Source organism: Aptenodytes patagonicus, chromosome 2 (genome assembly GCF_965638725.1).
Source record: "Aptenodytes patagonicus chromosome 2, bAptPat1.pri.cur, whole genome shotgun sequence".
In the NCBI taxonomy this organism is placed as follows: Eukaryota; Metazoa; Chordata; class Aves; order Sphenisciformes; family Spheniscidae; genus Aptenodytes; species Aptenodytes patagonicus.
The window spans coordinates 83,890,647-83,909,514 of record NC_134950.1 but is presented as its reverse complement, the minus strand read 5'-3'; the positions used below and the strand labels follow the sequence as shown (position 1 = coordinate 83,909,514).

Sequence of the window (18,868 nt, the reverse complement as noted above, 5' to 3'; positions counted from 1 at the left end):
ATCGGGTGTAAGCACATACACACAACGTACAGAACTGAAAAACACGTTGGTGAGCTGACAGAAAACAGTGTATCTAGTGTTGGTGAACCATGAATTTAGGAGGTCCTTGGCTCAGGAGTTCAGCTATCCATGACTCAATGCCCAGTTCAGTGCAGCACAACTCTGTCACCTTGACTCACAGTTATGAAGAACACTTACTAAGCTGCAAGAAACTATTTCAGCTAAAATGATGCAAGGTAAGAGAAATAAAAATCCAGGGAGAAGTATAATTATTAAGATAGTCGCAGCTAGCAGCTCAAAGATACAAGAGGGAAAAAAAAAGAGAAGGAAAAAAAACCACAAAAAATGCCTTACATGAAAAGGAATAAAAACCATAGAAGGGAAAAAAAAAACAAAGATAATCAGAAAAGAGCACAGAATCATAGAATCATTGAGGTTGGAAAAGACCTCTAAGATCATCGAGTCCAACCATTGACCCAACACCACCACCCACTAAACCATGTCCCTAAGCGCCTCATCTACGCGTCTTTTAAATACCTCCAGGGATGGGGACTCCACCACTTCCCTGGGCAGCCTGTTCCAATGCCTTGACAACCCTTTCGGTGAAGAAATTTTTCCTCATGTCCAATCTAAACCTCCCCTGGCGCAACTTGAGGCCATTTCCTCTTGTCCTATCGCTAGTTACTTGGGAGAAGAGACTGACACCCACCTCACTACAACCTCCTTTCAGGGAGTTGTAGAGAGCGATGAGGTCTCCCTCAGCCTCCTTTTCTCCAGGCTAAACAGTCCCAGTTCCCTCAGCTGCTCCTCATAAGACTTGTTCTCCAGACCCCTCACCAGCCTTGTTGCCCTTCTCTGGACACGCTCCAGCACCTCAACGTCCTTCTTGTAGTGAGGGGCCCAAAACTGAACACAGTATTCGAGGTGTGGCCTCACCAGTGCCGAGTACAGGGGCACGATCACTTCCCTACTCCTGCTGGCCAGCAGCACCGAGGATTAGCTGATGACCACAAGCAGCGGCGGCTGCCACCTCCCAACACAGCCCAGGGCTGTCTCCAGCCACCCCTCAGCGGCTGATGGGGGTGCTGAGGATGACGAGGACATTAACTGTGAGACTAGTAGCTTGTTAGTCCTAGCTGTGTGTGGTATGAGGCAGCAGGAGTTGCCGGGTGCAATTAACCTGCCTGTGTCCTGCTTGCAGCGCCCTGCGCAGGGGAAGATGCCAGTGCAGAAGCGTCTCGGCCAGGGAGCGCCATGGCAGCGCCGCACAGCCGAGGGCGCAGAGCTGGAGCAGACGGACACTGCACGAAGGCAGGGGATGGCTGCCATCCAGCACGCTGGTCCTTGCCCGCTGAGCACCGATCTAACCTGGCACAGGTCAGATGTGAGCTCTTGCCCTGCCTGCCCCCAGCTGCAGCTGATGCAGCCGGACAGGGGGCCGTGGTGGCTGCTGGGGAGGGTGCCAAGCACTGGCTGCTGTCACATGGACCTTCAGAGAAATGGGTGTGTTTCCTTCCTCCCTGGAATGAGAGTTTTTACCTTAAATCAAAGGCTGGCCAAGAGACAGCGCCTAAGACCAAGTTATTTGGGCTGTAGCACTGGGGATGATTTTTCCTGTTAAAGCCACTGCATGGGTCATCGGTGCTACACGGGGGAATTTGGAGAAGATGCATGACTAAAATCCAATCTACGTTTTGACCTGCTCTACTGCAGTCTTTATTTAGACCCATGTTCATGCTGTCCCTTTTGCTTTTCCTTTAGGCAGCTGGTGTAGCAGGCTCTGGTAGCTTCGGCAGCTGCTTGCACTGGGAGTGCTATTCCTCTCCCAGGTACTTCTTCTCCCCCCTCCCCTTCCTCATTCAGAGATTAAAATTTAATGCTTACCTCCCTCATGTGTTTGGCCTGCTTTGTTTCCCCTTTCCATTCTCTCGCACTATAACCAAGTAGGTCAACTTCTGTCAGCACGCTGAGATTCCCTAAATCGAGATTAATTCACAGATTAGTTACCTTCTGCTGTTCTGCATCTAAAGGGTAGTTGCGGGTCGGGGGGTGCGGGGGGGGGGTGCGGTTAATGAATAGGGAATGACAAAAAGATTACTTATGAGTTTTCTCTGAAGGTAGTTGCTCCACCTGAAATTCAAATGATAAAACAGGCGTCAAAAAGGAGTTGTCAAGGGTCAGTATTTACTGAAATAAGCAACAGCAGGGAAGATTAAAGTCTGCATAATAAAAACCTACCATTTCAGTAGCTGTGCTAAAAAGCTGTATAGCCTTCTGCAATACCAACAAATAGTGACGAGGAAAGACATGCCTAGCATTAGCTGCACTTTCACTTTTTGCCACATGAGACACAAGGATTGCTTGGTGGCTGTTGTCCAGGACCGCACCTCATGCCTTCCTAAAATAGGGATAAAAAGAGAGAGGAAAAAATCTTGTCACTGTTTTGCAATACTTGTTTCTGTTTGTTTTCTTACAAAAAGAAAAATCATCCAAGTACGATACCACTTCAAATGAACCACAAAACGTGAAATGTAAAAGGCAAGTATATTTTTATATACTTAATATATATACTTTATATACTTAGTTTTTCAAGTTTCTAGGGTTTTGGGTGCACGTGGTTCACATTTCCAAGCTCTCCTCCACGCAGTGAAGGCTAGATATACAGTTACAATGGAGTCACAGAAAGACTGATATCAAAGCAACTGTTCAATAACAAAAAAAAAAAAATTTTTTTGTTTCAGGATGTGCTGATCCAGAGACCTGTACCGTCATTACTTTGTCACTAAGTCAATTAAAGGAATATTCCTGCCTCAATTTGGGTAAGTTTAGGGTCAGTTTAAAACTCCGGAGAAAGCTTCTCCCCAGGGATTTGGCAGAAAGCTCAGGAGATCATCACAAAGGGGGCGCGCTCTCACTGTTCTTCACAGACATAAACCAGGACACGTTTCTGTCGCTCTCTTGGCATTACAGGCAGGGTTAGGGAAGGTTTTCGTTGTCTTTTGTTGGTAAGAAAACCTAGAATTGAGAGAGGGCCTGAAGACTGAATAGTTGACAAAGGCAGTATCTGCTCCCTAAGTGAGAAATTTATCCTCTGGCTGAAATTTGAGTATAGGAAATTCCCAGAGTTTATGATCAACAGCTGCTCTATTATTAACTTATTTATTGATTTAGTACAAAACTTTAAGAGAACTCAACTTTTTATAAAGGCATCCCCAGAGAAGGCTGAAAAGATCCTTCTCCAGAGAGTCCACAAAGGGAATTACTCATTCAGCATAGTTTTATGTCAGTTGAACTTCTGCCCCTCCTGGCTTTAACAGGAAATTTAAGAGGGGCTTAAGTTTTCCAAGGAACTTAAGCCCATGCACTGTGGACAACTATCCAGTCGAAGAGGTACATGTGAATCCCTACCTTGGCAACGAGATAAACAGCTACGCATACATTTTTACAAGCACTGTTGCATATATACAGAGCACTGCTGATATTTGGCCTTTTCCAATATTCTGTTGTTTAAAGAAGTTTTATTACAGGATGTCATATGCAAGTTGTCCGGAGGCAAGACCCAGACCTTGTCTCTCCCATGAAGAAAAGGCAGGTTAAGAGCTGTAAATGAAAAGGTGTTAATAAACTTTAGAGAGGTAATCAGAGAATTTTTTGGGGTGCTAGTTCCCATTTACACAAAACCCATACTGCTGTGAACACTTTTCGTACAAGACGATGGACAGGTCTTCTGTCAGCTTCTGCTCGCGTGCTGCGCTAACGTGTGCGTACCTGGCACGACCGGGGGTTTCGCCTGCACACACCGAGTAGGAAAAAGCAAGACACGCATTCACGCGCAACCAAAAAGACCAAAAATCTGCAGCTGCAGGAAGCATTTATTACTGATGTCAAGTAACAGACAGCAAAACATCAGCTGTAAGGTTCGAAAATGGCATAGCTCATGGAAACACCGGGACACTCCCACTTAACAGCACACACGCACACACTTACTGCTGATGGACACCAACAGGCACATTCTTAATAAGCACCCAAATTGCTACCTAGAGAACAACAACTGAGAATTAGCAACCAACAACAGTCTGGCAGAATCAAGCCACCGCAATTTTTTCTCTCTCTTCTTTAGGATAAAGGCTTCAGCATTGAAAAAACCTCAGCGGACTGTAAATGAGTGAACCTTCTGCTAACTAGAATGGAACCTGAAGGCTTACAAATGCGGTTCAGCCGATGGATCAACGGGTATTCTGGATTTATATTGTCACACTGTTGTATGAAAACCAACGATGATTCAAACGGAATTCGTTAACAGCAATTTAAACATACGGTATCGAAAGGAAGATGCAGCAGACTTTCATTTCATTACTTAAAATGACTGTATGGTCCCTCTTTTGATTTCAAACAAACTGGGACTATAAAAAGTGAGAGCTGGTCCATCTGTTCAAATGACATACTTTGCTTTATTGAGCACCAGAAATACATGTGAATGCAAAATTTCTTCCTTTACCCCTTTTACAGGCAAAAAGATGAGAGGTTTGCATCAGCTTTTAAGTTGAATCAAACGATCTTTTGAAAAAGCTTTTGATGGTAGTAATCCTGCAAAAAACGTACTGGAGTCCAACAAACCCCCTTTCAAGGCACATGGTTAACAGGTGCATGAGCCACTATTCAAGGAGCGCTGGGAAGCACAGGCTTACTGGTTTCAATCGAAACCACAAATCAATGTGAGAAAACATGAGGTAATCGAATATTGTTCATCCATTTTTATTTAATATAGGGGATTTATAAGTAGGTATTTCCCTAATAAAAAGCCTAATGGGAGATGGGAAAAACCTGCAAACAAGTGATTTTGAGTTTTTTTGCTACACTTGTATTACAGCATACCCTGGACTTCATAAACCTTCCCTCTCGTCACAGGACAGTTGCTGTTCAAACAGCACTTCTTGATTCAGTGACTACTTTCAGTGCTTAGAAAGGTAATTACTTTTTTTTTTATTCAAGTAAATGACATTTAGAAGTGGCAGTTAGATTGCAAAGTGCCGCTGGTAAAAATACATCACGAACAAGACATGAATTAAAGAAGAGAGCAGTTTAAAATAGATCTTTCCACCCCCTCCCTGCCCCCTCCAAAGTTCTTCAGAAACCAAAGAGCAATTAAATTAATAACACAGTGGCGGGGGAAGTAAAATAAACCCACGGATTTTTAAACCTAATCCACTCCTGGGAATATGGACACAATTAACCCTGTTCCTCAGGAGATGGTGACAACCCGTCGGTGCTGCGACCAGCTGCTGGGCCCACATCTTTCTGAAGACTGACCACGAGCACCACCGCGAGGACAGGGAGGCCCGACTCTTCTCCCACTCAGGAGAACCGAGCCCTGGGACTTCTAACGCAGCTCCAAGCAGAAATTTGGATGAACAGAGGTTGAACAGCACTGAAGTAGGAGCTGATAGCAGTGTTTATCTTACAATGCAAGGAGTACACCGTGTTTTCTTTTCATGCCACATCATCAACTTCCTTCTAGTGCCAAACCTTAAACTTTTACCCCGCCCGAAAGTCAGCTGGAGAGACAGGCAGAAGGAAAAAAAAAAGGGGGGGGGGGGGGGGAAGCCAACAAAAAAAGGCCAGAAAAAAGATGAGTAAGAGACATCGGCAACATCTGCTTCTTTCACAAGTAACTCAAGAAGAGTCTCTAAAGGATTAGCCCCACATTTGACTCCCTCATAACTTTTTTGGAGGCTGCAACCTTAAAAATGCGTAACTGATGAAATGCAAAATGTAGGGGATCAGCTTGGGAAGTAGCAGGCAGCACTGTACGCAGCGCTGAAGCATGATCCAATATTCCAGCATGTCTGATGGCACATTCACCTTTCTACTTTTTTCCTCCCTTCCTGTACCAAGGCCATGGGGAAGATAACAGAGTGTCTTCCAAAATTAAAAGCTGACCATGTGACTTCTTTTCACGACATTCCTCTTCACAGCCTTTTCGATACCAAAAGCAGGACGTAGTACTTGTTACCATTAAGTGGCCAAGCTTCATACTCCCATCACACAACACTATGTTCCTAGTTCCCGAAAAGCAGGTATCCCCTCCTTCAAAGAGGGAGACAGAATTTGGGATCCCTCTGTTCCAACCCTTCTGCTGCCCACCCGTACCCCTCCTTCTCCCTCCTCTCTTGGACCCAGAGCTAGGAAGAGAGACCCCTCAACCGAGATGCAAGGCTTGGCGTGGAGCTCCAAGTCTGCCTGCATTCAGTGTGTGCCTGCAGAGCTGTCGTCACAGTTGCACATCACCTTTTTCCAAGCTACGTCGTATCAGTACCGAGGCATGTTATAAAATAGGCTAAGTCCCTCTTTTAAAGGAAAACAAGCAAAATTCTCCTTACAGAGCAGGCACCAGCATGACGCGCAGATGCACACATGTGCACCTCCACCTCAACTGACTGAGCCAAGAGGGAGACAAAGAGCTATTAATTATAAAAATTCAATACCTACAATAGATTACACCCCATAACAGCTTAGAAGAGAGAAACGTGCCGTTTTAAGTAGTGCCAAGTGATTACAGAGTCTTTGATTTCCCAGTTTATTATCAGCGCCACGCCAAAACAATGAAAAACTACCGAAAACAGATCAAGCACAAAACATGATACGTGGGAAGCACTGCTTAATTCAGTAACTATTTCATTACGAAACCCTTCCTTTACTGAGCGAAGCGATGTCAACTTGTCAAGCAAACCCTCTTCATCTGTTCTAACTTAACAACTAGATACAAGGATCTCTACTTGGTATAAGAAGAAAAAGAGAATAATTTACAGGCAAAGATGGTAATCATCAGTGACTTATCAAAAGTTCAACCATGTCTGCTGATCAGATCTCAACTTCTACTCCAAAAAATAACAAAACAGAATCCCAGCCTGAAAGCGTAACTAGAATCATGCAATTACCTAGAAAACGGAATAGTTTCGGTAGCACTGAGGCCCATCACTTGCAAGAAAGGCTTTATTTACACAGCTGTCCTGCGTAGGAGTCCCAAGTGCTCTCTCACCCCTTGTCCCCTTTCTGCAAAGACCTTTCAGGAAAAATAGAGTAAAAAGGCTGGCAGCCTCCTTTGGACTCCCTGGTCGTCAACAGGGCCCCAACTGCTGCTGTTAACATATCTACCCAGCTGTGACACTTACTTATTCCTACCGTGTAGCAACAAACACGATGCATTCTTACCTACTGTGTGATTATCTAAAATATACTCTATTAGAGTTACCTTTACAAAACCAATTTCATCTATATATTCAAGATATTAATGCATGCCCTAGCCTGCACATGCCATTTTCCTCTATGCAAATTCCTACAAGAACAAAAGGAAAGTTCAGTTCTTGATCTCCTGTATAATTCAGCTTCCTTTCTAAGGCACAGGGTGCTTCATCCAGGACCTTCAGATGAATAAAGCTCAGCTACACTTCCATTTATGTAAGAAAAAAACATGAGAGAAGCCTTCAGAGAATTTACAGTCCAGAGCAATATGTGAAAAGCATTTCATGCCATAAAAAACAAGTATCTCTTTAAAGCTCTTATTCCTAAGTATGAGTAAAAAACAGTGAAAAAATAACCTCCTTTTAAAGAAGAAGCCTCTGAAATTTCTGCTATTATGATGATTCTTTTTTTTTTTTTAAATGTGGGGAAAAAAATCCATCCTCGTTCAGAACTGCTGTTTAATGCCTGTACACTTCAAACACAACTTACATGAATGCACTAAATCTATTATTTGAAGGAAGCCCACTCTAAGGATTCTTATTATGCCTGCTGCTGAGCTGCATGTTGAATCATTCCTAATGCCGCTCATGTTTGTTTCTGGTTTATCTATTTGCGAACACAACTCTTCAAAATGCCTTTTTTTTTTTTCTTCTGCGCTGAATCCAAACTGACACAGTAAAGGAAATATTTTCCTCCCGAACATCTTCTTATGCTTAAGTTTAGCTGAAAGGCTAAGTGGTATAAATACCTTGGGTTTTTCTGTTGATTTGTCTAGATAACTGAAGCTTTGGTTATGGGAAAAAAAGTTGAAGTCTTACTTAGCAATAAGAATTATTTTCTGCCTCCTTTTTTTAAATCTTGTTTGCTAGACAGCACAAGACTTGTACCTACAGCCCAACCCTCCAAGGATGCGCTGTCATTAGGCGCTCCCGAGGCTGGGTGGTACCACAGGCAGCATCCCTCCAGGTCTCTCCAGGCAGAGGTCCAGCAGGCTGCAGCGAGGGCTGTCCCCATCCCCGGCGCGGGAAGCGCCCCCGGCCCCGCCTGGATGCACACCCGACCCCCCGGCAGCGCAGGCGCCAGGTCACTGCCACCCAGGAGGAGCAGGACCTTCTTGAGCCTGCCGCCCGTCCCCCCAAAGGAAGGGACTGGTGGCCACCACGTCACAGCAGCGGCCACTACGTTGGCACGGGAGGAGGGATGCAAATGGCAAAGCAGAGGAGCCCCCCAGCTGCACAGGAGGAGGGGTGAGAGACACCTGGATCAAGGAAGAGGGAACATCAACAGAAACCCGCATGGGAAAGATCTCAATGCGAGCAGCATAGAGGAAAACAAGCTGCTGATCGGACTCCACCGGCAGCACTCCTGGGACAAAACACCCCTTGGACGGCCCTGGGTGAGGCCCCAGCCCCTCGGTGGTCACCAGCTGGCACATTCCTAAACAGTGGTTTGATGCCTTGAGGGGTCCTTTGCTGAAGTGCTGAAGCACTTCTTGCCTAAAATCTTAAGCAAAAAAGGCATGTTAAAAGGTAAAACTGACTGCATCAAAACAACTTAAATTCCAGTTACTATCACTCAGTCTAATACCAGAGGAGAAAGCAGCAAGAAATGCCAGTCAACTTGGTAGGCACGCACTGCAGGACAGTCCAAGGAATTCTGAGTTTCTTCCTGTCAATGAACAGTTATCCCAAGCAATAGCTGGGAAAACAGCAGCATCAAGTAACCCATGGCAACCAAAAAAAATCAATTCATCTGAGCTTGTTTATTGTCTAAGCACTATCAGTCACAACTGTTAATTCTTACACACGGTGCGTACATCTACTGTCAGGTGAAGACCCTGCTTTGAAAGCCAGCCCCCCTTGACCAGGTTGCATCCACGCAGCCTGTCATTCCCACCTCCGTACAGGGTCTGACTGCTGTACCCTCACGACACAGATTTTACGCCCATCTTCAGAGCACAGCCCTCTCCAAAAGCGCACCAGACTCCGCATGCAGTGAAGCGCCATGCAAAGTTGCGTATTTTTCATATGGATTAACAATCACATATAATTTGTGATTAATAATCACAAATAATTCACATCTCCTGGTGCTGCATCGGATCACAAAGCCTGTGCTTTCCCACTAGGTATGTGCAGAGGTTATTCCAGCCGTGTTATTTGTTTGCTTGGGAGTTTTACTTGCCTCTCTCCCTCTTTCCAAGACAGATTAGAAGCAGAAGGGAAAGGCAACAGAAAGCAAAATATCAAAGCCATCACTCTGAATGCAAATGACACAAACTGGTCTTGCATCTCTCTCCCCCTGCCTCTCAACGTCCAGCCTGATGAAAGTCAATACTTCAGCTTTATTCTGCTGAGCTAACGCTACTAGGATGGAAGCAGCTGGCGTGTTTAAACCCTGCTCTCTCTTCATCTTTTAAAGGGCAACAGTTTCAAACTGGCATTTTTTAATTAGGCCACGCGCATAGGAATCCTCTGCCTTTTTTTGAGAGCGCATTACCGGGCACTTCTTGCCTGAAATCTTAAGCAAAAAAGGCATGTTAAAAGGTAAAACTGACTGCATCAAAATAACTTAAATTTCAGTTACTATCACTCAGTGTAATACCAGAGTCATAGCTAGTACAAACATTTCATAAAAATGTGATTCAAGAACCCAGAATATTCTGTGTGGAAGCTCTCTGCTTGTAAAAACACATTATTATTATTATTATTGCTAATGCACGTTTGGTATTGTTGCAGACATTTGGATGCCGAGAGAAGCTTCAAGCAAAGCGCTCCGGACATTGGTCACAGGGATCAAGAGACCATGGTTCCCTGACACCTCTGCATTTGCACGAACTGCCTAAAAACTGGACAGTTATGTGGCAAGGTCGACTTAAAATACAAATTATGCAGCCCTGTAAAATATGGTTAACTGTGACCCTGCATATCGAGCTCTTCTTGAGGGGCTGGCACTTGGCAGAGGCACAACTTACTTTCACTTGCAAACTAAGAAAATGAAATACAGAGTACTGGACAGTTTCTAACCTTGGAACCTGGCAGTGTCATTTTTAAAGATCTACAATGATATGAAATCCCCTATTTTTAAGACCTCAGCCTTTGGCAAGCATGTCACAGCTGAAATTCATGTGCAGGAAGTGGAACAAAATGAAACCAGAACTGAAGGGCAGCGAACACGGCCTCAGGCACACACGGGGCACGGAGCTGTGCTCAGAGCAAAACTGGGGGAAACCGGTAGGATGTCTCTTTGTCACACAGACAGACCTGAAACAAATATTTAAGTTTGCAGAAAGACTGATTTCGCACAAACTCGGCAATTAAAAATTTGCCAGCATTCCCCCGGTGGCAGCTGACCTGTGGGCAGTGCCAAGCACCTTGCCACGATGCTTCTTCGCTGCACAGATGCTAGGGCAGACCTGATGACAGTCAAAGCCCCACACACACCACATCATACCAAGGCACCAGTTTGATGCTAAGGTACACATTTCCCACTTTCATAGCACCATTCACCCAACATGACCACCCCGCCCTGGAAACTTAAATGCTAAACACTCAGAAAATCTGGAAAATCTCAGCAACATATTATGCACAAGGAATCTGAGACGGGGTCTTGCCCAGCACCACATGCAGAGTTAGCAACAGGACTAGAGACTGAGCCTATAGGACGAGAGGAAATGGCCTCAAGTTGTGCCAGGGGAGGTTTAGATTGGATGTAAGGAAAAATTTCTTTACTGAAAGAGTGGTGAAACATTGGAACAGGCTGCCCAGGGAAGTGGTGGAGTCCCCATCCCTGGAGGTATTTAAAAGACGTGTAGATGAGGCACTTAGGGACATGGTTTAGTGGGCCTGGTGGTGTTGGGTTGACGGTTGGACTCGATGATCTTAGAGGTCTTTTCCAACCTCAATGATTCTATGATTCTATGATTCTATACAGCCACATCATCCCGTATTTTTAGCCCTCCACCTTAACGCGATGTGGCCCAAATAAGACAACACAACTCTTCCGCTCAGTCCACAGCCTTCTCCTCAGAGAAATGTTTGTTGAAAGAAATGTTTGGGCAGCACAAGTTGCCTTGCTAGCCACATCCCTCTGCACAGGTACATGGTGTAAGCAGCATCTGTCCCCGCCGGTGGCATGGGGACGGGAGCTAGAGACACACCTCCTCCTCTCTCTGTCAGGAGCTTCCAGCACCTCCACACAGGCTACACAGAAATCCCAAGCACTGGGGTCTGGATCCTGAGGATGCCAAAAATGTACAGTATCACTCCTCAGCAGTGAAAAAAATGGAAAGAAGCTACAAAGACAGAATAAGGCTGAAAAGAAACTAAAAGCTGCCGACTTAAAAATTTCTCAGAAAATTCATGAAGTAGCCTGCAGCAGTTTTGGAGTATTTTACAACATGTTTATCTTCACTGGAGCCTTCTCAAGAAGCAGACAGTAACACCCTTATCTCCTGTTTTCCCTCACTTATGCTGGAGCAAAACTTTGACATGATTTTATATGATCAGGCAACCGATAGCCCAGCTATGAGTTATACTGTTCAGGGGAAAAAAACAAACTATCCCTCAAACCAATTTTTGTAATACAGAAACTAAACCCTCTCTAGCACCCCAGAACTGGTACAAGATCCCTAGCTACAACCTCCGCTCTTAAAACTGTCATTGACCACTTTTACGTTGCTGTGGCTGAAGTACGCGAGTCCTGACAGTTTTCTGTCACGAAACACTGACATTTTAGTTAATAAATAGCTACTTCTCTGTCCTTCTGGAAGGCACGACATTGTCGTGTCTGATCCCCGGTGCTGCAACCATGCACAGAGGAATTGGTGTTTGCCACGGCGGGAATCCCAGCAACAGAGCACATGGGCAAAGTTCCTCGTTCCTGCTACGTGCCGGCACCACGCCAGCTGTATCAACCCAGGAGTGCAGAAAGGATGCCGTGTGTCCACCATGCTTTCCCAAATTCCCTCAAAGCAGAAAACAGATCCGGAAGCGATTCAGGGTCAGATGTCAGACAGCAACTCAGATTAGCATTTGACTTTAAAGAGTACTGTAACTCCTTTAGAAGTCAGAATGCCTGAATAAAAATGTCATTAGAACAGGACTAATGTGGCCCAATGCTAATTTTTAAATAAATAATTTCACAGCCTAAAACAAGAGAAAATTAAGAAGCTCCTTAACGTAAACTTTATGCAATTCTAATCACACCCCCAAATTTAGTTATGCGAGTGTAATGCAAGCAGCGTAATTATACAACCTTTTGACTCCTGAGCACTGGTTATTCCCTTGTGTTTTCAAAGCAACTAAATTATAACCGTACTCATCTCCCCTAGTATAGTTTGGCACCGTGACTCCCACGGTTCAGCTGTGCAGGGTCAGGAGGTACAGCATAGAGGTATTTCAGAAATACCTCTAACTCATTTGCCTGGCTAATCATGCAAGGTCAATCACTTTCAGACATTAAGCTCAAGAAAAACTGCTGACATTACCGAAAAACCCTTTAACGGTGGTTGTTATAGCCTTGGTAGATAGGATGTGAGGATTTAACCTAGAAGCTGTATCTAAGAAACAAGGTGGACAGAAAGTCCTGATGCTGAACGGGAAATCCACACCATCTAGTCAGGCAACCTGGTCCAAAAAGTTAAACAAAATGAAAAAACTTCTATCCCAATGGCAAAAAACCCTCAGAACTACAAATATTAAATCATTTTTTCAGAATTCCAAATCCAAATGCAGCTACTTATCCATAAAAGCACTTACATTTAATATGCTGACCAGCATTTTAATGCTGCTTTTGCCCTTGAAAAATCAATTCTAACACCCTTCACCGGGTAGTATTTTGTATAGATATGCAAAATTGCAAATTGTATAGATATGCAAAATTTTCCTCTTACTGTATGGTGTCCCCTTCAATTTCTAATTAAATTATTTGTCCAGCAGTAAAGAAATAAAATTCTTAAAGCAATTCTTCAGTGACTACAAAGAAGTTTTCTGAGCCTTAAAACCAAAACGGGTCATTTCTTCCTGTTTCACACACTTTGCCTCTTTGTTTCATCACTTGCAGAAACTGGAGCGGGCCAAAGGACGGAAGTGGGAATAACTGTACTTGCACGTATTAGCAACAGAGCAGTGAGCACCACACTAGCTTAAAACGCACTTACTAAATACCACAGAAATCTGGTTCTTTCTCCACTGCAGAAAATGAAAGTATAAGCTGAATACAGTTTGAACAGCTCCTCCAAAAAGCAAACCAGTTGGTTTGTACGAAAGGCAGTGCAAAATGAGAGCTGGACCAGTAACCGTCAAAGCAGAAACGTATCCTAAAATGTGCAGCGGCAAAGCAAGCTGGCAGGGCATGGCACCTTCCGTCTCGAAGACCACTTCACAGTGACGTAAGAGATGCATCACACCGAGAGCTACACGCAACTGGCAAGCAGGTCAGAAGGGATGCATGTCCACCTTCCCAAGTCTTCCCGAATCACGTGCTCGTTTCTGATCCCCTTTTTCCTAAACCTCCGCCTTTCCATTGGGAATAGAAGCCAGTCTGCAACACTTAAATTCAGATTCCACACAGTAGGAAAAAAAAAACCCCAAACCAAACCAAAAAACTCCAAAAAACAAACAGCAAAACCCCAAAAGCACACTTGTGAAAATGGCACGGGTGGTTGTTTTAAAACCACGGCGATCTCCACGTACGTTAGAGCTAACAGCGCAGGGCACTTGGAACACACCAGTTCCCAGACAAAACCCAAACCCTTCTGAGATACGTACAAATCCCCCCCCCCCCCCCCGAAGACCTGTCAGCCAGGCTCTCCCCAAACACGCCCCCGAGCCGCTCCCGCGCCAGGCAGCCCCCCGACCCCACCAAGGCAGGGCCGCTCCCGGCTGAGCCGCACCAGCGCTGGGCTTTGCATCGCAGGGGGGGCGCACCCCGAGGCGGTCCCGCCGCGGAGGCCTCTGGAGCAGCTTTCCGGGCATTGCCACTTCGGGAAAGCGGCCCCAGAAGAGCCAGGTGGAAAATAAAACGAAAAAATAAAGAAGCAACAAAGAAACCCGAACCCTCGCCGCCAGCCCCCCGCCGCGCCTCACCCGCTCCGCCGCTCTCCACCTGCGCCTCCCCGGGGATCAAACCCCGGCTACAACCGTAACGCCGGCACCGCCCGGGGCGGGGATCCCGCGGGGCCGCCCCCCCGCCCCGGGGCCCCGCTGCCGCCGGCGGCCCCCAGCGGTGCTCCCCTCCCCTCCCCTCCGCTGCCGCCCGGGCGCCGCCGGCGGGCGGGGGTTGCTTTCGTTTTGCTGGATGGCGAGAGGGCCCGGGAGCTGCCAGCCGCGTGCAGAAGCCGCGGGGTAACGCAGGCAGCGTGGCGGTGGCCGACCCCGTTTCGGGGAGGAAGGCTGACCCTTGTCCCCCGTCTCTCAGCCTCTCCTCAGCTTAAGGAACGAGTGGCGTTCTCCATTTCCCCAGCGGTCCCTGCAGCTCCTCCATCAGTTAGATATGATTTGTGCTTTGGTGTCACGCTACATTATTTTACATTTTATAGCAGCAGTTCCCTTAATGGAGCCCAACGTCATCGGCATCCGTCTGAACTCTAGCCATGAAGCGTAAACACAACTTGGTGACTTCAGAGTTGTTGGGGTTTTTTTCTCCCTATGGTTAAGTGTTCATTTCCTCACTAATTCACTCATTAACAAGATGAAGTGCATTCATCCAGAAAGAAATTCACCCTTGCCAGGTACCGTTCCCTTTTAGCAGTCTTTTAGGTGTAATTTGTCCCAGTTGTATGTAGAGAATTTGCATAGACCAGTGTAATTTCTTTTCTGGTTACACATTAAAAAACAATTTTCTTCCATCTCCCTGGGGACTTTGCAGGAAAAACAGAAGGGAATTGTAATGGTCTGAACAAGTGACGCAGACTTAAATCTTTTACAGAGTTATAAGCAGTTTGCTCCAGCACAGAGCTAGGACAAACTTCCAGGGTTTTGGTTGGGTTTTTTTTTCCTTTTTCCTAAAATATTGTAAGATATTAAAATGGTTGGAGATAGAAAATCAACACTTTTCATGAAACAGTGAAGAGATTTGTACTGTCTGGCATGCATGTCAGATTGTTTCTCCGTCTCAGTTAACTTGGGCAAGGAACAAAACAGACAAAACCTGTTAAATATTGGTGTGCCCAGCGCTCACTGACATGCACTCGTAGAAAGCCACGAACACGCTTATCCCAGTAAAAGGAAAACCTAGGCTTAAAAACCAGCTAAGAATAGCAAGAGTAAATAGTTGGCTTAAGAGGCCTAAAGCTGTCAGTTGTGCAGCACTGTGTGCTGCTCCACAGAAAAATCCATTTTGGAAAAAAAAAATATTTCTAAGTGCCAGCTCTATGCCCCTCTGCAGCATCAGCTGGCTGCGGCTTTCCGCTTGGACATGCAGCTCGTGGTTTGACATAGCTGTCTCTCAGGAGGCGCAGCTGAGAGAGGTGCTGTTAGGATACAGCTGACACGGCATCCACCTGCGAAGGCTCCGAAGTACCTGGGATTTGTTTGAGCTATGTCTTGCCTGAAGCTTCCCTTGTCACATGCTTCAGCTTCCCTTTCCAGCTTCCTTCTCGCCAGTGCTGCCTTGGCCAGGCCAGTGTCAGTGCCGCCTGATGGTTTGGCGTTCCAGCCAAATCCAAATTTGCCTCTTTCTGCCCTCTCTAACCTGTGTTAAAATCTTAGGATTTAATAGGTGATTTCCTTGTGCAGACAGCCTGAAAGTTAACGTGTATCTGGTTGCTGACTCATTAAGGGAAGAGAGATGAAATACGCATAGTACAAACACTGCAGATCAACCCCCATATCAGTGAGTCCTTCCCGCTTCCCGGCTCTCTGCTCTCATCTCGGGGCATTTATTCAGCACTTCAGTGCAATCTAGAGAATAGCCTGTGCCCCTCTATGCGTGCTCTTGCCGGGAATAAGCTCTGGGGCAATGAATCACATGGCATTCACTTACTTGAAACCTCTTGAGGTATTTTTTTAACGAACGCTGTCCGTATGCCTTTTCTTCCTCCTTAAGCTCTTTCCGGACCTCTTCCCTGAGCCACTTATGGAGAGCTCTCTACTACCCTTTCCCATCTGTGGGCTTCGGCAGGAGAATATTGTCTCTCCTCCTTGCAAGTCACTGACACGGGACAGCCTCTACCTCCTCCGCAAGCCCCTCCTCTGTCTGGGATGCAGACAACTCTGGTAGGACTTGAGCCGCGTAACACAGAGGCCTCCTGCACTCTGTGTTGGACTGGTCGGGGTGAACTCATGCCATTCCTGTTAGCTGAACAAGAGTTAGGGTAATCCTAAGGAGAGTAAGCAAGGTCTAGGTCTGAGCCAGGATCAACTGCAAAAACGGGGGTAACATCTAACTGGAAGGCAGTTTCTGTTACGGACTGTGCAGAAGGGGAAACACGCTGCTGCAAGGGTTCAGAAAGCTCCAGAAAGTGTGAACTTCCCCAAAATATCTTGGAAAACAGTATTGGGAACTAGAGAAGGCTCTACTTAGAGTATGCATTCAACATATTTCCACAGAAGTAATGCCTCCCCTGCTTCGCCCCCAAGTAGGCAGCAGCTCCATGGGGACAAGGGGCGAGCTCCAGAGAGCTCCGACTGGAAGCAGCCTAAGTTTGATTCTCTTCCTCCAGACTTTCTGGTCATGGCATTTTGCACGTATTTATGATACTCAGACAAGGCTATGTGCTGATGGCAAACCCCTACCGCTTAGGGATATTTATGATATTTCCTTCCTTTAGGGGAGCATTATGAACTTGCCCATAACACGAACCTCCAGGTTTTTCTGCAGGTCATGGCATCTCCAAGCTGCAGGCCTGACTGCAACTACCTCCCTCTGCTTGTACCCACATGAGACTGCACGGCAATTACAGCAAAAGTTTATACTGAAAGCTGCGCTAAGCAAGTATGAAGGCATTTTAACCGTCCCTGTTTAAACTCACGAATCAGCAGCAGAAGCAAGTGCCGTGTTCTTGCTCCCATCTGCAGGTGAGCAACAGGATTATAACCACAGCCCAAAGAACATACACAATTTAAAAAGAGAGCAAAAATTGTCTGCTGAGACAAAGGCAACAGCATCCAACCCAGTAACAGTAGGAAACCTAAGTGCAGAATGGGCAAGAGCTTCACCCTTCATTTTTTCAAGTCCATTATTAACAGACAGGAACCATTTCCCTATTTATCATCACTTATTACTACTACTAAGGCCAGATATAGTTCAACGCATAGATAGAAGCAGTGCCCATGCAGCTATGATCTGCAGCGCAGGAGCTTCCTATAGCTGATCACCAGCTTGGGGAGATGCCAAAATTTAGAGCACAGCTCTACGAACTTACCAACACTTCTCTTTGAGTGGTTAATTCTGCTCTGTTTTTCTTGCTCAGTGAACTGGTCTCTGTTCTTACTTGCCTTTCTGTCATGTCGCCTCTGCATCTCCTCTCCAGAGTATCCCCCCAGCTGAATTTCTCTCCCCTGACTTCTTTTGCTGGGGGTAGAAAATGAGTCTCTACAGACTCAGCCTGTCTTCGCAGATCAACAAGCTGTGAAAGGATCTGGCTTCCTGTTTCATTTCCGTTAAAGTTTTCAAAGTCACACAGGCTGCGTACGCGTCTCCATATCCAAGCCACAAGAAAAAAAATCAAGCATAACTCAGCTATTTATAAAGGTCACATTGCTGCCTCCCTCCACATCTTCCAAGTTGTCTGAGGGCTGGAGATCGCAGGGTGATTTTCAAACTGCGATGTACCACCCGTACGTGGTCTCTGTCTTAGTGGTAGTCCTCGGAAAGTCACAGCCTCTTCTTTTCAACTCCAATGTCATGTTTGACTGCTAAGCATTTAACATTACTTATCATGCAATCAATGTGCTTTCTGTAGAAACGCTGTGACCATGAAGAGGAAACAGGTGGTCCACACAAGCACCCCTTCTCTATTAAGATACGGACTAAGTGCTATGTAAAAGCAAAGCTTACACAGATATGATTAAATCACTTCATAGATACAGGATTTTTAATAAGACTAAGCAAAGGGCCCTTCGAGAGATTCTTTCCTTTCCCCTCCTCACTCATCGTTTTAAGTTAAATGAGACCAGTGGTTTCCCTACAGTCTAAGGCTACTAATTGCTTCTTAATTACACTGTAGGAAGATATATCCCGATGCTGTAGCTTACGAGTTCACTAAATCCAGTCTCCCGCTCTGAAAATACCCACAAGTTCTTATTTCAGAGGCGGAAGCAACCATTTGCCCGGCCAGATTCCTCTTCTGTTGACTGTTGCTCCACATTACAGATGGATTTAAAAAAAAATTGCTGGAGCTCGAATGGTCACTGACTCACATTTTCCCTTTCACTGGAATGTTGATTTCCCTGTCTACATCTTTTATTACACTATTTTTGTTAAATTATTTTTAAAATGCTGTTTCTCCATTATCATCCTTGGATCAGGAGCATTTGCTTAAAACAATAAAGGAAATTTGGAAAAATGGGGTTGGGGCATAACCTAAATATTGTTTGTTGGCATCTCAGGAGCTGAAGGTGAAATATGCTCTCCCTGCTCTAGTCCAAGGCTTGGGGCCCATGACTGCAAGCCTGCAAACGCTTCT

The 18,868-nt window shown here is 45.6% G+C and overlaps 1 protein-coding gene across 3 annotated transcripts in view; it reads right to left on the bottom strand.

The window, feature by feature from the left end:
- The window catches only part of OTULINL (OTU deubiquitinase with linear linkage specificity like), a 28,292-nt gene extending 10,531 nt beyond the window's left edge, over positions 1-17,761 (bottom strand). The window contains exons 1-4 of one of the 3 annotated variants that reach the window (XM_076330353.1): positions 17,606-17,761; positions 2,239-2,398; positions 2,099-2,130; positions 1,885-1,976 (exon numbers count right to left, since the gene is read on the bottom strand). In XM_076330353.1, the coding sequence (XP_076186468.1) occupies positions 1,885-1,976; positions 2,099-2,130; positions 2,239-2,398; positions 17,606-17,702 (381 nt within the window). In that variant the 5' untranslated portion in view covers positions 17,703-17,761. Of the gene's footprint in view, positions 1-1,884; positions 1,977-2,098; positions 2,131-2,238; positions 2,399-14,327; positions 14,383-17,605 lie in introns of those variants that run through there. The other 2 variants (XM_076330352.1, XM_076330354.1) reach the window with 2 other exon arrangements.
- Between the last annotated feature and the right edge of the window lie 1,107 nt (positions 17,762-18,868).